Source organism: Lupinus angustifolius, chromosome LG19 (assembly GCF_001865875.1).
Source record: "Lupinus angustifolius cultivar Tanjil chromosome LG19, LupAngTanjil_v1.0, whole genome shotgun sequence".
Taxonomy (NCBI): Eukaryota; Viridiplantae; Streptophyta; class Magnoliopsida; order Fabales; family Fabaceae; genus Lupinus; species Lupinus angustifolius.
Genome location: NC_032027.1, coordinates 3,194,480 through 3,211,755, shown reverse-complemented (window position 1 = coordinate 3,211,755; position 17,276 = coordinate 3,194,480). Strand labels below are relative to the sequence as shown.

Sequence of the window (17,276 nt, the reverse complement as noted above, 5' to 3'; positions counted from 1 at the left end):
AATATTGCATTCCTAGACATATCTATGGTGAAAGAAGAAAAACTGGATTCAGCTGACAATGTAATTCTCATGCATCATATTCTGAATGTGTTCAAAATCAAATCACATTAACAACCAAACACCACATTATATCATCTTATACTCCAAAAAATTTCCTCAATAAATACAGAAAGTATTCAATGAGGGAAAAAATACATCTACTGTATTGAGAATATTAATATCTCAATTAGTAGTGAAAGGATTTAGACTTATTCTAAGTATTGAACAATCTATCATAATATATGTAGCTGACAATGAAATTTTCAATAACTAAGTCTGGGTACAAACCCAGGAAAAATAGATAGACACTAGAGTAATGTCAAATAGTGTATAGAAGAATTGGATACAAACATAGGGTAGATTTTCAAAGCCAAAAAAAATGAGTATTACATAAGTCCCTAAACACACATACATAGATGGAGTTCACCAAAACATGATTGTAGATGGAGTCCCAAACTATGTATAGGAGATTATAGTTTAGGCAACAAACAAGTGTTAAGTCTAATGTTGTTTGTCATTACTTTCCTCCAATTGTTCAATCTTTTTCTTTGCAGGAACAACCTTGGATGGGGTTGAACGTTCTGATTGTGAGAACCTAATCAAGATGTGCATGAGAGCAGTAACAATGGCCAAACCAAAAGATGAAAATGCAACACCCTTCCATGATGAAAGTAGTGAAGACCATTGGAGGAACTTTATAAACCCAGCAATAACAAGACAAGCCCAAGATATTACCACCTGTAAAAACATGAGATTAATGGTTCATAGTCAAACATCCATAAACACAAGGATAACTGATTCTAAGGGTTAGATATAGAGAAAGTATCTCACCACAAGAGACTTTATTGGTCTACCAGTATCCTGAAGCTCTTGATCACTGAAAGTATCCTCAGCTATATGTTTGTCTAATAAGGAATCCTAATTTGCCAAGTGGTAGAAGTGTAAATAAATTTGGTATTATATTATTATTATTAAACAATCAAAGAACAAGAATATATACATACAAGGGCTATTGGTTCAAGTTTTTTCTATAAAAAAAGTTATTTATAATTAAAAGAAAAGACCATTATTTTCATCAAATAGTTTTTTCTGAAATGTTAATTTTAACTTCTTGCCAAAATGTTTCTGCAAAATCGAATCTAGAAAGTAAATTTGTTCAGGACCCTAAACAAATGGCTGCATAAAAAGTCTACAGCACCAGAAGCATTGTACACAATTTTAAAAATCTACTATTAAATTTTATTTTTAACAAAAACTGAATAAGTATACCATTGTTATTTGTATGTGGGCCCTGTGGGAATAAAAAATAAAACAGCAACATAAGTTCAATCAGAGCACAAACCTTTGCCACAAATATATCACGACACCATTGAGCAACAGAGTCATCTGTTTCAGGCAATTCCTTCATCAAATGCCGCTTGATATGAACATGCACCTATGGTGGTAAAAATTCAGTAAAGTATTAATTAAACAAGACATTTTAAAAGTATAAGATTTAGGAAGGAAGCTTAGGAATCCTCTTAATGAACTCAAACAAGTTAAAACAAAGGCTAAACATAAAAGAACTATCAAGAAAACTAAACAGCATAAGGAAGCCATGTCAAATTATTCAGCCCACAAGAAGCTAAATAGGAAACATGTATCTTATAGAGGTTAGTATTCTTCAAACAACACTACCTCCAAAGTCCCAAAAATAACTGTGATGTACCACAGAAACCAAGAACAAAAAGGTTATCCAAAAGTCTCCAAGATAACAAAGCAAAGTGAAACAAATGATTATATGTTCAACCATGGTGTTAAGGAAACACCACAATCCAAAAATTGAATACAATTTCAAAAATTCAACTCTGCTCAAAAAGAAGAAAGAATAATTATTGTCAGTAATGCAATAGCCTCCTTACCATGATCTGTTTTTTTCATAGCTACCATTTGTAAAAGCAGTTAGAGAAATACCCTTGTATTAATAGCAGTGTCACGATCGGATAAAATAACATGTACAAAATAATATGCACAAGCACACACGCGGAGCATGGAACCCACTCCTTTTAACAAAATAAGCTTGCTGAGAGCAAAAGAATTGAGCTGTTGACAGTTTCTCTCCAGCAAGATAAAGTCAATCAAGTTACAAGCATGTAATTTGTTGATAGAGAAAAGAATTTCAAAACCAGGAAAACCACAACAACCATGTCAGACTCTGACTGTGATAATAATAATAACAAAACTAATAATAAATCACTCCAAATAGCACATTCAATGACACTTGAGCACATAAAATCAAGAGACTAAAGATATAGTTGCTCCAAAACTACGATTTTAACTTGCTTACCACTGAAGGTTGCCCCTTGAAGAGTCTCAGCATAGTAGGAGCAGGTGAACTCTTAGGGATGGCCACGGTCATATCATAAATGGCAGGAACAAATGAGCGCATATGACTTACTGCTGCAACAAACCCCTAAAAGCAACAGAGTTGAGTTAATAATTCAGAAAAGGCAACAGAAAAGAACAATGGGTCCTAATATAATAGATAGCACATAGCCCCTATTATGGTTCAATACATTAGACTAAATGAACCATAATAGAGGTCATGTCAATATAAGTTATGAACTTGATAATGGAAAAAGAAGCCGGACAACTCAAAAACATGTGATGTTGTGAACTTTCAAACCGCACCTGGTAGCATTGTCATACAATTTTTTTAATTCAAAATAAATATATTTTATGAAAGGAAATACAAAACCCAATACAACAGACAATTCAAAAACTCTACTGTAGAGGTAAAGATTGGAATCATATTATACCACAAGTCACTAGATTTAAGTACCATGAGTCAATCATACAAGACGGTGAGGAAATTGACAGAGATATGAACCATAGGATTCAAGCGGGTTGGATGAAATAGCAGAGTGTTTTATGTGTCATACGTGATACAAAGGTATAGCTCAAGCTTAAGGGGAGGTTATATCGCACAACTATAAGACCTGCAATATTATATGGAATTGAATGTTGGATGATAAAATGTCAACAAGAGAATAGACTAGATGTAGCAGAGATGAGAATGTTACGTTGGATGAGTGGACACACCACCCAGGATAGGATTAGAGATAAATGCATTAGGGAGAAATTGGAGTAGCTCCTATTATAGAAAAGATGGTAGGATCGCGTCTAAGGTGGTTTGGATATGTGTGGAGAAGACTGGTAGAAGCCCCCGTAAGGAGAGTAGATCAAATGAAGGCTAGTCCAATTCCTAAAGGAAGAGGGAGACCAAGAAAAAACATAGGTGAAATGATTAAGAAAGACTTAGAGACCAATGTTTTGTAGATGAACATGATTTATAATAGAGCATTATGACATCGTTCAATCCATGTAGTTGACCCTACCTAGTGGGGTAAAGATTTGGTTATTATTGTTGACCAAACAAAACAACAACATAGTAATGCACCAAAGCTACCCAATCGTTATGCATATTAATAATGGAAACTCACTACAAACCATAGGAAGAACACCAAAGAAAGGCTTGAATGTAATAAACACAATCTTATTCCAAACAAGTTTAGGGGTAGAGAGTCACTCTTAAAGATGAGCATGCTGCTCCAACCAAAAACACCAAAGGATATCAGAAACCGGGGATTGCCAAAAAAAATTACCCTTCTTGTTTTTACCAAGGCCTTCATAACTAACCATCAGAAACTGCTCAAGGTAGAGCATTAAACCAATTATGATTTAATCAAGCCTAATAAAATTCAAAAAATAGCATTAATTGATCAAGGTAAAGCAGAAGTTTTATGGCTTTTCCATCAGTAATGCAGGACATACAAAATCAAGAAATCACAAGTTTAAAGATCACATGATCTCATTCTGGCTTACTTACAGAAAAAAGGCAGGTTGTAATGTCCCAAAGGCCTTACTAGATCACAACTTCTTAGAGTTCTTACTGCTATGAGTTTTTGATTTATTAATTCACTATTTTTAGTCTGTGGTATTGTATTGATTTCTTATTTCATGACGATTGGCTTTTTTGGTCTGTTTTCATGGTATATAGGTGTTATTGGATTTCAATTACACCCCGAGTTTATCTTATTGGTTTGCTAGTGGTGCAAAATACAGAGCCTCGACCCTAGAAAATTGTAAAAATAGGATTCTACTCCCAAGTCTAGTAGGATAAGTTAAACGAGGTTTATCAAACAGTTTTGGGCCTTTGCTATGATGCAGATTCAGAACCGATGTACAAGACTTCATTTTTTTTGGAAATACCTATTTGGGCTCTCAACCAAATTTAAGATTGTTAACTAAGGGTCCCAATTATTGATAAATCCATGCCTAATATGTATGCATGCAAAATATAAACTATTAATCCTTCCCACAGTTGTATGTTTTCATTTTGATCGATCATCAGATAGATGAACTATGGCAGCATAGTGCTCAATTCTTGTTTGTGTGATGCAATCAAACCCTAGATGTGATGCAATCAAACCCTAGATGTGATGCCCAAGCCACTTCTTTTCAACAGTTTTCTTTAATTTTCTACATTATCTAAACCTATTTTTCCTTGGAAGGTAGCATGCAGACACCCAAAATAAGTTTGAAAAAAAAAACAGGACCACAGATTTACAATTCTAATAGATCAAAATATATAGATAAGCTTCAGAGTAACTAAAATAAAGTGTGTTTATCTCTAAGTTGAATTTTATATAGCCCTCAAAGTGTTTCATGAATTGGTTACGCATGCCTATATGGACCTAACATGTGGTTCAAAAAAGTGATATCCACAAGAATACCAACTTTAAATCATGCTCGAGCTGCCCTTGCCAGCTAGAGTGATGTCAACCTACTTATAAGCAGTACAGTAGTAACACGATTTCATCAATAAACCTGCTACAATTTGCAAGTGCATAGAAGCAAACATAGAATAGTTGAGCCTGATAGCTAGACCAGATTAATGCAGCATAGCTTCCAATATAAATTAAAAAAAAACAAGTGCAAGAAGAATACAATTAGACAAATAAGATTAGATAATATTTATACACTTCACCTTAGTTCTAGGAATCAAAGTGTTTCTAGGAACTGGATACCCGGTGGAGGCTGCATATTCCTGAGCAGCTAATAGTTTAGCCTGTGTAAAGCGTGTTCCTTCTACGAAAAGAGCCAACCAAAAGGGAAGAGGGTAATCACTCAGTCGCTGGAGGCCTGACTGCATATATGTTAATGAAACATTCAAATGAGATTCCAAAGGTAATCAAAGTATCAAACAGCTTAGACACACACACTGGGGGAGAGGGAAAGGGCTCTAGACTCATTTTATATAGTGCTGCACAAGTAAGAAAACATCAATAGACAAATACAAAAACATAACAAACTTCTTATCATATGATCCTGAAATGCATAATGAATTATATTCTTTGTAACCATACCTTTAATGTGTTTTCATCCTTAGCCCAACTTCTCTCCAGAAAAAGATACTCCGAAAACCACATTGACCAGCCAATGACCTGCATATGTAGAACTTATCATATAACATTGACAGTAAATAATTGAGATTTCATAAGCAGAAAATGTAACTTTTAATTCCTTACACATGATATGTATGAGATGAACCTACACTTTGGTGATAAAAAAAACATTAGAGTATTTGCTTCTTCCAAGCAGGTAAATTGCATGCATTACTTTAAAGCCTACAATTGTTGCTTTTGAAATATAAAAGAAAGTGGAACATTTAAGAGAATTGAAGGTGTTTAGTGTTACAGTTTTCAAGGATTAAGATCCTCTAAAGTGCATGGCTTATTTCTTCATAACAACTGAATAAAAAAATAATTCCCTCTCTTCTTTACATGAAGTACAAGTCATGCTAGTATACCGGCAGAAACTTTGATGATTTCTTCATCACAGCGAGAGTGCTGCCGAGGCAACCTGAACGCTGTTCAAAAACATAAAATAACCAATCAGCAGTTGAAGCACAAACCAAATAAAGTAGCAGAAATATGGGTAAGCTACTTCATACTTTCATAAGCTATATGACCTGTACTAGTATGACAATATCAAATAGTTCGCGTCCTTAAATGAAATAAGCCACTTGCGCTATACACAAGTGAATTTTGGTTAATTTGTTTGCATTAAAGATGTGGAAATGGTCATACCAAAAAAGATAATCACCTGAGCTAAAACCCATCCAACGAGCCAATCAATATCACTTTTGTGATTGCATATGACAAGTGCATGCTCTTTACCTGGAAATTCCAAAACAGAATCAAATTATTTATATGAAAGCAAATATTGTCCCCAGAAATTCCACTTTTCCTTTCTAGAAGAAGACTAGCATAAGTGCACAACCCAAAAAGAAAGAACAAGGTGGGGACAGATGTATCAAACACTAATTTATGGGTTAACAAAAGACTTACCCATCAAACGAAGGGTTTCACTATCTGTGAATACTTGGACCTGGAGACAGAAAGTTCCAGATCAAATATTTGATTATCCCAAATGCAACATAAAAAACTTACAAATTACATCTCATAAATAACGTCCTTATGACAACACAAGCAATATTTGATCCATCTAGCCAACTCCGCCTAGTGGGAAAAGGCTCTGCTTGTTGTTGTCATTAATTATTTCTTCAAATAACCAACTTCTCTCCGAGAGGATCAGGTTTCTCAAAAGTATTAACAACAACAACAAAGCCTTTTCCCACTAGGTGGTTTAAAAGTATAAAATAATGAAAGAAGATATATCAAAAGAATAAAATTTCATTCAGTTGCATATGTCATGGCTACAATCAACCAACCACCTAAACAATCAGCATCGTTTGACGGGAATGGATTTCAAAAGGAGCTCTTCAAAGAATTGTCTAACAGGCTAACGTTTCCGATTGCTCAAAATACATTATTACAGAAAAGCATTTTCTCCTAATTAAGTTGTAATTTAAGGCAAGAAAATTCAAAGGAAGCAAAAAAAATTATTTCAGAAGAATAACTTCTGTTTTGGCATTTGAAATCGCAAATCGCAGAAACATTTGTTTTAAATAAAACCAAAGGTTTATTATAGAAAGAGATGGAAAATGAATATGTATGAGCTTAATTGAATAGTAGACCATGCCTTGTGACTATTAAATATTAATATCCAGTCTCTCTAAATCTTTACATCTTATGTAGGTTTTTACTTTTCACAGAGATGCAAGCAAAAGGAAGGCCATGTTTTATGAAGAAGGGAGGCAAATATAAGAATATGAATAAGATAACAAATCCCCCTAAGCCCTATAGCGACCAGAAAAATTAAAAATGAGTAATTTCTAATCCTGGCTATTGTTGCTGCAGAAATCCTGGGAAAGTCATCACTAAATTTCCTTTGCTCAATTAAACTTCTTACATGAAAAACAAGTACCAGCTAGAGTAGCTTTAATCAGCTGGAAGTCCATAAAATTCAAGTCACATGTTAATTTTAAGTTTTTAACATTTTCATTCACTTAGTACTGGAAACAAAGGAAATGGGTTTATTTCCTAATGATTTGAAGCAACCTTCACCTACATATTTGGGTCTAAATTATACAAAACACAATATAAACTACAGCTCTAACATATTGTTCCTCGTAAGGCACACATGTACTAGGTAGCCAAATTTCCCATGTCCAATCTTACCACATCATATGATAGAGATGAATAGGCCCAAAGGTTTTTTAATCCTTATAGGTTTGTAACAAAGAACAATTTAAGAATAATATGTTGACTGAATTCCATATTTGTAGAATCCACATGAAGAAAGCAACATGCAAAAACAAAACAACACCCGTGACAATTAAGTGAAAGTGTGAAACTAACTAAATTCATAGACAACAGTAGTGCAAAAAACAAGATTAAGAGAACTTGAAACTGGATAAGCACCTTAAGTCCTGCCCACCAATCAATAATCCATACGAGTTCCAGCCACAACAACTCTGCTACTACCCGGTTGACCCGTCTGTATAAATTCTTTGACAGTGGGCGTACAAGGACATAGCATATTGCCTGAGACCAAAAAAACAAGAGGTCAAGCTAATTGATTGATGTAATTCAAGATCTTCAAATATTCAACTCAACCGTTTGCTTCATATTTATTTGTACCTAGTTTCAAGAGAGAAAAATGTATATAAACTTTGCACACTCAATTTGCATTGATGATAGAAAATAGCAAATTGGAGAAAATAGTTTCTTTAACTCTTTCAAAATGACAGTAGGCCTTCTTGTTAAACAATGAAGTACTGTAAAGTACTACGAGCAATAAAATAAATTTGGGATGCTGAAAGCAAATGTGCCTCCCTTTCGAAATCTTGCCTTTCATTTCAAATTCCTTTTCTTGGCAAACTTCCATATCAAGTACCTCAGCAATCAGAAATGCGCCAACTCTATCACATTGTCTCTCTTTATGAAAGAACGTTTACTGAAGCAGTAATGACTGAATCATATGAATAGCTACACCTAATTGTCTATATGAAGTAATTGGCTATGGAAGTCTGAAAGGACACCAAATTCTACACTTACCCAAAGACTTGTGTTTGAGAACCTTCATAGCAAAAGAAGCCCCTATGGTTATGGTTGGACGTTTGAAAAGAGTAAGAGGGTTGTGCATTTGTACCTTTACATTGTCAACTCATCATCCACCATTTATGTACATGAGTTTTAATATATGAATGGTAGATGATACACTGACCCCATAAAAAAAACCTTCACATTGTTGATGCACACCAATTAAATCAAAATTGAATGTAATGAAATGAATAATAAGTTTGTTCTGTCTCATTCCATCTCCTACCCCAAATTGGTAAGAAAGAAAACTAGAGGTGATATATTTCACCATCTTAATCTTATTTTAAAGAATCCAAACAATAAAAACCTAATAACATCCCATTCCATCCATCAAAACATAGCATATTGTTCAAGATTTGCATATCCATGCCCAATGATAATTAGCAAAACCCACATAGAGATAACATATAAAGCCCATATTTTTAGCTAATAAAATATAAGACCGGTCCACTACACGAAGCTCTCACCTAATGACATATGCAGTCCCTCACAGGCGAAGAAGTTGTTTCTGGGTTTGTAGTGAATAAAATCAAAGCAAAAAAACACAGAAAATCCAGCAAACTAACACAGCATGGATCCCAATCTCAGATAGGAATAAAAACATAGCAATCAACAAATCACATGAAATAAGAAGCAATAATAATAATAATAACCTAGAAAATAGAATAATAAAAATAATAAAAAATGAAAATGAATGAAGAAAAACCTGAATGAGATTAACAACGAGACCTGAAGCAAAGAAGAGCAAGCCCAATGGAACCACGACAGCTGCTGCTGCAACAGCCATCGTTTCTCTCTCTCTCTCTTACTCACACAACAAATATTATATATATATATAGAGAGAGAGAGAAAATAAATTGATGAAAAAATGAATGAATTGAATTATGATTACTACAAGTTACAGTGTTGATTCTGTGATTTGAAATTGTTGAAATGAAAACAGAGAGAATCACAATACTGTGTGCGTGGGTGGAAGATGCTGTGTGGATTTGGATTCTCCAACTATTTATTTTATTTTTATTTATTTATTTATTTTTATCTACGTTCTTCTTTATCCTTCGCTTCATTTTCTTCCGTTGATATCAATGATGCCATAAAGATAAAACTAAAATCCCTAATTTCGTTATCTTTTTTAGTTTTTAATTTTTACCTACTTCTCCTTCCAATTCTTAAATGAATAATTAACTAAGTTATACAAAACTAATAAATGGTTGACGTAGTAGTGTCCCTCTAGAACTCATCTAGATTTCCATAATGATTAAAAAAATTAAAGGTTCAATTCCTAAAATCGATATTTATTAGGAGGGATAGTCATGTACCCTGAAAAAATGAATTAGTTTTTTATATAAAAAATAAGTTATACCAAATCTTTATACTAAATGTACCAAAAAAATCTTTATACTAATGTACTACAAGTATATTTAAGTCATAATATCTTATTTTATATTGATAATATTGTAATTCAAAAAATTTATAAAAGGTTTTTACACTATTAGCAAATTATCAACTATTAATTTTTAACTATTATTGATCATCAAATAAGAATAATACATATCAATGATGAATTAGACAATGTAAAAAAAATTATATTATCAGTACATAAATTTTAGATTATTTCATAAATTAGTTAGATATATCATTCTATTTGTACTTTGTATCACCTTGAATGGGAGTTGGTTTAGAAATAAACACAATAAAATATAAATTGTTTTTTAGTTTTTCTCTCATCTATCCTTTATCCCTTGACATCACCAATCACACCTTGACACATAATTTAAATACTATAAAAAATCTAGCATATTTTTTTATAAATATATTAATGATTAAAGTGTGTACAGTATTATTAAACCTTTTACAAAATGTATATCATATATAAAACTTTTATAATAATAGTATTGTATCATATCAATTTATTTATACTTGACTTTAGAAATGACATAGATAAAATAAAAGGTTTTGTAACTATTAAGTTTTGAATACATTTTTATTCATTTAAGCAAATAAGTTGGAGCATAAAGTTACTATATATGTATGGCAATACTACATTAATTAGAATTACAAATGAACAAGGCTTAAATTGATATTCAACAGTTTTTTTTGGGCAAGATCCATGTGAGTTTGCAATAGAATGTAGTGTTACATTAAATAGAGCTTCAAAATTACTATAGAAAATGATGAATCAACAACGCTTGTTCTAATAATTGTTGTAGAAAATGGAGAATCAACAATCTGTTGATTTTGCTATATACAATAACGTCCGCTTAAGTGAGTGATGTTGAATATGACAAATCTACAGCACTGTCTTGAGCAGGTACCGTTGATTCTCCACTTTCTGTGACATCTTTTAGTAAACATTGTTAAATTTCATAACACTATTGTTTGTTATGCAATAATGTTAATGCATGAGTAGCAAGTGTGCAACTATCTTTAGTACTAAGATCATAACTTGTAAATGATAATGCCTCTTAGTTGTCTTTTATTGATTGTTACTGATCTCCTTTGCATACAAAAATCATGCGCTCTGAATACGATTAATGTATTCAAACAGATTTAATGTCTCATCATATACCTCCTGACTATCATGGTTTTGTATATCGCCTTTAATATAGACTTTTGTTTTAGGGTAACCTCTCACAACACAAAAAATTGAATTGTCGATCACAATAAAAAAACTCCTAATACATCATAAACTTGTAAATAATTTAAGAGAATAAAGTATCTCCTTACATCAGGAGATAACTTATCTCCTTAAATTGATTCGGTGTTTGACACATGTCTTATTTCCTTTCTCTCATGAAGTTTTCATTTTAAAATATAATATAAAAAATATGACACATGTCAAACACTGAATAGATTTAATGAGATAAATTATCTCATGATACAATGAGATAATTTATTCTCATAATTTAAACTGATATTTCCTAGCTCACATAACAATTTGTCATTTCTTAAATATTTGTATTGTCAATCATATTATATTTGTTCTTATGGGCATCCATCACATCTATCGATGAAATATCAGAAAGTGTCTTGTTTAGATTCAAATATAAGATAAAATAAATTATTAACGTAATTAAAAAATACTATTAATTGTCATATAATGTAATACTTATGATGCTTTATAATTGTCATACTTATGATGCTTTATACGGATACAATAGCTTTGATGTTCTTTTGCAGTTTTCTAAAATTACTTTCTACTAAAATAAACAAAAAATACATCAATATATGCTTTTTCATACATAAAAAAGTAAGGGTAATTTATATTAATGTTATCAAGAAAGACTTGTATTTTGTACTATTAGTGACAATTCCTACAATCAATCTCATGAATGATATTTGCACATTTTTTTCTAGGTTTAAAGTTGATGTTTCTCTCAATATCTCACATATTTTATATTTCTAAATTGTCTATGACTTTTAACAAAAGCTTTAAGTATATAATCTTTGTGATCCTCACACATCAAAAAGTAGACCGTAAAAAGATAAGTAAAAAATTATGGTAAACACATGTACACAGAGAAATGTGAATAAGGTAATGGGTAAAGTATGTTAATGTTATGTCATTTCAATTGTCAAATGATATTATTCATATTAGCCAATATTTTATTCTTACAATTGCAAAACCAGTATTTGTTAAACAATTACCCTAGTTCGCAAATGTATTGTCACACTTTTTGTTACATGTTTAACCTTCATATATTTCATTCAATTGTTAATTTGTCATTTTTGCTTCTTCTATGAGTAATTTTTTTCACAACAATCATCTCACACATATATTTCTTTTAACTCGGAATAGCATCATCACTATTATGAGATTACATCCTCAATATGCAACAAACAAAATTAAATTAAAATGATACAAATGCTTAAGAACATTAGACGACTAGATTATACAAATCTTGTGTTATTATGTTGGATTAAAGACATAATATGATTTTTAGTCTACATCAAATGAAGTATTGATAAAAACATAAGTTGCTTTTAGTGTCATTGGTGAAACTACTTTGTGACTCGTTACTCATTTTCACACTCACATACAATTAGATGATCTCTACATGAAGTCCCTTGTTGTTGGAGCAAAATATTTTTTGTTGCCCATACATGACATTATAAGGTCAATAAATTTCCTAAGCACTTCATAGAGCAAAAAAATTAGTGATAGTAACTACAAATAGATACATGCAAATTGAAAACTAGAAGTAAGAGGAAAACTAACAAAAAAAGAAAAGAAAAAACATCAGAAATTGGGAAAACTCACTTTTCGTGTTAATAAAGAATGAATGTCGTGGGAAGTTTATTTAAATGAATGTTGTAGGAATGTGAGTTATATTTTTGTGTTTAAATATTCAATAAAATAAAGAACGCTTAATACAAAAAAAACGTATTGAATATGGACAATCAATTTTGTTGAATTATATCGAACAATGCAAAAACTATTCAGATACAAAATTTGTTTAATTAAATAAAAATATCTAGAAAATAATTGGATACTTAGAATATTTACACATATAGATATTAAGAATATAACAAATTTAGAATATTTAGTACTTTAAATAGTATAATATTTATATTATTGAAAGTTTTCTTTATTTTTATTTCCATATTTATATCCAAATAATAGAATAATGTAATCTTGGAATTAATATATAATATTTTCAAACACACATGTTCTATAGTTACTATATGAGAAGTCAAAAAATTCAACAGCGCTCAATGAAGTAGACATTGTCGATCCTCACATATTCGATATCACATGCTCTACTGTATATTGTTGATTTTCATACTCGTAAACTTTGCCTATCATTTAATAACATTCTATCTACGGGCCGACGATGTTGGGTGTGTGTTGTTAAAACACAATTCTAGCATAGTGTATATATATAAGAGTTTTCTCACATACAAAATATGAAAGTAATAAGCTTGGATCAATAAACCATACATAAATGATTATGATTTAGTTCATGGTCACATATGCACTTATATTTTAATATTGATCATTCAAAGAATATATAATAGTTAATATGAATAGTTCATAATTCTCACAATAACAATTATTCTCATTTTAATCATCATTATATATGTGTAAAGAGGTAAAAAAAACTACCTATTTATACTCGGCTTTGGAAATGACATAGATAAAATATCATTTGAATGCATTTTAATAATTTATGCATAAATAAAAATAAATTTACTACATATGTAAGATATATATAGGCTTTGGGAGGGCATGTGCCCCACTTGGAGATAGAGATCAAATGTCTTTGATAATGTCTTATTAATCTCTCTCGGACCCATCAAAATGTCATTCTTATTATTTTTTGTTTTTAAAATTTTTCTTTTATTCATTTGACAATATATAATTGACTTATAATAGAAAATAAAACATTATTTGAAACAGATAATCTCTCCCTACTTAATTTAGACCTTCTAGGTCCCTAGTGTCGTAAAATATTTAAATATGCTAACATACTTTTAAATAGGATAATAAAACTACCTATAAATAAATTTATTTTACACCAACAATTAAGTTACATTCTTTGTATATATTTTTACATATATATTAATTTAGTTATATTAAAATAACATAAATTATTGGTATAATTAGTATGTTGTTTTGCTTATTAGACTTTTTAAATACCCTAAACTGGCATTTTAAGTTAAATACATTTTTAAAATATGATCTATCTTATTATAAGGATGGTTAGATACCCGTAACATGTGAGGTAGCATGTTCCCACTTCTAATCATCATTCATCAATCTCAAGGTCCTAAATGTCATCGACATTATTAAGCTTCAACAATTATTTAAATTAAAAATAAGATAAGATTCACTTACTCTAAGAATAAGTTAAAAAAATTACTTCATATCTTAGTTATTCATCTAATCATGTTGGGTGTTGATGAACAGATAAATTATATCCTACCAATGTTTGATAGATATTACATAATTCACTAGATAATAAAGGCATGTGATATAAATTATAAAAAATGATAAATTTATCCTTATATTATAGTTAATACCTTCCTATAAATGACTACCGTATGTTATTCTATAATGAAAGCATTGAAAATGACGAAGGTAGGTTGGTTGTTCTTCTTTAGGTCAATGTATCTTTATGGAAATAATGGAGAGACTAATTGTTTAAATATTATCATTTTTACATTTTTATGTAAACAAAGTTTTTTCTTTCATTTTGAAAGGGTGGGTGGAATTTTAATATGATAATAACCTTCCACAAAATGATAACTCTATTATTCAAACTTTTAGCCTCCTTGCATGTTAGATTTTGGAGGGGAATGAAGAAAAATTGAAGGCTCTAGAGATATGAAATAACTTGTACAATGACTCTAAAGCCTTCAATTTTATTTCATTTCCCTTCAAAACTTATCTCGCAAACATACTCTTAAAAAATCTTGTATTAAGCTAAACAAACAGAAAAATTAGGTCATTGTAGGGTAGCAGGAACATTGTTAAATTCTACTAAGTATGTTGATAGTCTATTAATGCTCTTCTTTTTCATGAGTAAGGATCATCTCCATTAATGGAGAGGCAATTGCATATTTTTCACTTGTTTTTAATAGCAAAAATGTGATTTTATTATAATAAAAAAGATATATGTAATTGAAAGTTACATTTCTTCTTACTTTTTGAAGCATTTATCTCTCCGGATAGGATCCTAACTCCTTATTCATTTGCATGTGATGCACTTTGCAAAAATGAATTCAAACTTAGGTAAATGGTTACCATTATGTTAATTAGTTGTTTTTATTTAATTTGGTTGGTCAACTAATTATTTTTGAAGACTTTATTGCAGAAAGTCTTTGGCCACCAGAAGAAATAAATTACTGCCCACCCCACCAACCCCTTCATTTATGCATTGATGGATAGAAATTCCATAGACTTGTCACACTTTTCCTTTACATGAAGTTATGTGTAAGTGATTAGTTTAGTAGTGTAATGTTCGTTAGATCACTAGCAAGAATGACTAAAAGATCAAGAGTTTGTTTTTTTAGAACAATACTTGTTGGAAATATTAGCCACACACTTTGAAATGAATTAGTTTCTTATCAAAAAGTGAGGAAATATTTTTGGTAATACAAAAAGAACTATGAAGTTGACGACACTAAAGTAAGAATGGTGTGCTTTTTGCAATATGACGCTTATTAACTTTAATGGAAATCCAAATTGATATATGACTGCATGCATTACTACAAAGGGGTGTTCTCTACGTTGCTTTCTATGTAACCAATAATCCATTGAGCATCCATTTTGACCTAAAAAACAACCAACAATATATTGCTTCTTCTAATAACGATATATTAATACTTTGGTTTATCAAAATAATATATTCCTAATTATACGACCTCCATTTTGAAGATTTTTTATTCTTGGTGCATTAATGTTTATTTTCATGTTTACTCTTATTTAATATTTTATTGATTTACATAAGAAGTGACAAAAATCAATGATGGCAGAGAAACAAATAACATTTTAGAAAAAATGTCATATAAATAAGTGTATAATTCTATGAATCATCATGTAAAGTTTTTTTATACGATCAATATATATTCACTGTTTATCTATATTAATTTTAGTAGTGTCTGTATGTGATTACTTAAAATACTTTATTCTTCTCTTTTTTATTGTAACATTTAACATTAACTTTTGAAATATATATAGTATAAAATTTACTAATGTTATTTTGAGTTTTAACTTTTAACAACTAAATTTGTGAAAATTTTAAGTTCTCATTTTATTTTTAAATGGGTTTTTTGATGGACATGTAAAGATAAAAAAAACAAAAAGTAAAAGAGATGATATGCCAAAAAAAAGTGAAAGAGATGGAAATAATTTGATCTCTATAAGAAAATTTTGTTTAAATAATACTAATGATAAAATTATGTTGATAAACTTGCATATAATTTTTTTATTTAATTCACTACGTTGAATTTAATATCCATACAATGCTAATATAATAAGTGTCAGTGTAGTAATCATTTATATATATTAATTTTATAAAAAATTAATAATCATTAACATAAAATATATGCTAATTGATTTACCATTTTATCTTTTAATCGACAAGTTACCCGTGCAATGTACAAGGTGATTTTTTTTTGTCGCATAATTAAGAACACATATATTACATGTGCATTTATGGTTAAGAACATGCAGGTTGCTCGTGCATTTACACGGTTAAAAACACATATGTTACCAGTGCATTCGTATTGTTAAGAACACGTATATGAGTCGTGCATTCACATGATTAAAAAACAAAAATGTTACTCATTCATTCGCATTGCTAAAAAAACACATGTTACACGTACATTTGCATAGTTAAAACACACATGTTACTCATACATTTGCAATGTTAAGAACACATGTGTTAAGCATGTATTTGCTTGTTCAAACACGTAAGGAAAATAAATGACAATTTTGAATATCATTTCAAATAGAAATTTCAAATAATAATTCACTTACTCCTTGTTATATTTCAAATAATAAGATATGATTTTTCAGAACTCCACTCACTAATTTTAACCTTGTAATTTTAGATCTAAATAGAAATAAAAAATAACTGTATTTTTAATTTAATCATAATGTTGTTGTTCAAAATAGAATTAAGAATGCCTTCCATTTTTTTATAATTAATGTGTGTTTTTTTTCTTTCTTTGATCGTGTGT

General features: G+C 30.2%; 1 protein-coding gene across 2 annotated transcripts; it reads right to left on the bottom strand.

The window, feature by feature from the left end:
* LOC109334615 (1-acyl-sn-glycerol-3-phosphate acyltransferase 2) lies at positions 260–17,011 on the bottom strand. 2 transcript variants are annotated; one of them, XM_019570483.1, is made up of 12 exons: positions 17,007–17,011; positions 9,295–9,380; positions 7,908–8,030; positions 6,432–6,471; positions 6,187–6,260; positions 5,891–5,950; positions 5,448–5,525; positions 5,069–5,227; positions 2,366–2,491; positions 1,382–1,474; positions 871–957; positions 260–777 (listed from the first exon to the last, which is right to left on the bottom strand). In XM_019570483.1, the coding sequence occupies exons 2-12, from the start codon at positions 9,373–9,375 to the stop codon at positions 541–543; spliced, it is 1,158 nt and encodes a 385-aa protein (XP_019426028.1). In that variant the 5' UTR covers positions 9,376–9,380; positions 17,007–17,011; the 3' UTR covers positions 260–540. The 2 variants fall into 2 exon arrangements, with proteins under 2 accessions (XP_019426028.1, XP_019426029.1); XM_019570484.1 differs by lacking the exon at positions 17,007–17,011 and having other exon boundaries at positions 260–494; positions 540–777; positions 9,295–9,564.

Bases quoted from the DNA above. Each gene is read 5' to 3' on its own strand.
- LOC109334615 (XM_019570483.1), bottom strand. From the start codon at position 9,375: ATGGCTGTTGCAGCAGCAGCTGTCGTGGTTCCATTGGGCTTGCTCTTC. The intron at 2,492-5,068 runs GTGAAGTGTATA...TGTTGCTTTTAG, and splicing joins CTTTGATTCCTAGAACTAAG to GGGTTTGTTGCAGCAGTAAG. The intron at 1,475-2,365 runs GTAAGCAAGTTA...TTACCACCATAG, and splicing joins TCAAGGGGCAACCTTCAGTG to GTGCATGTTCATATCAAGCG.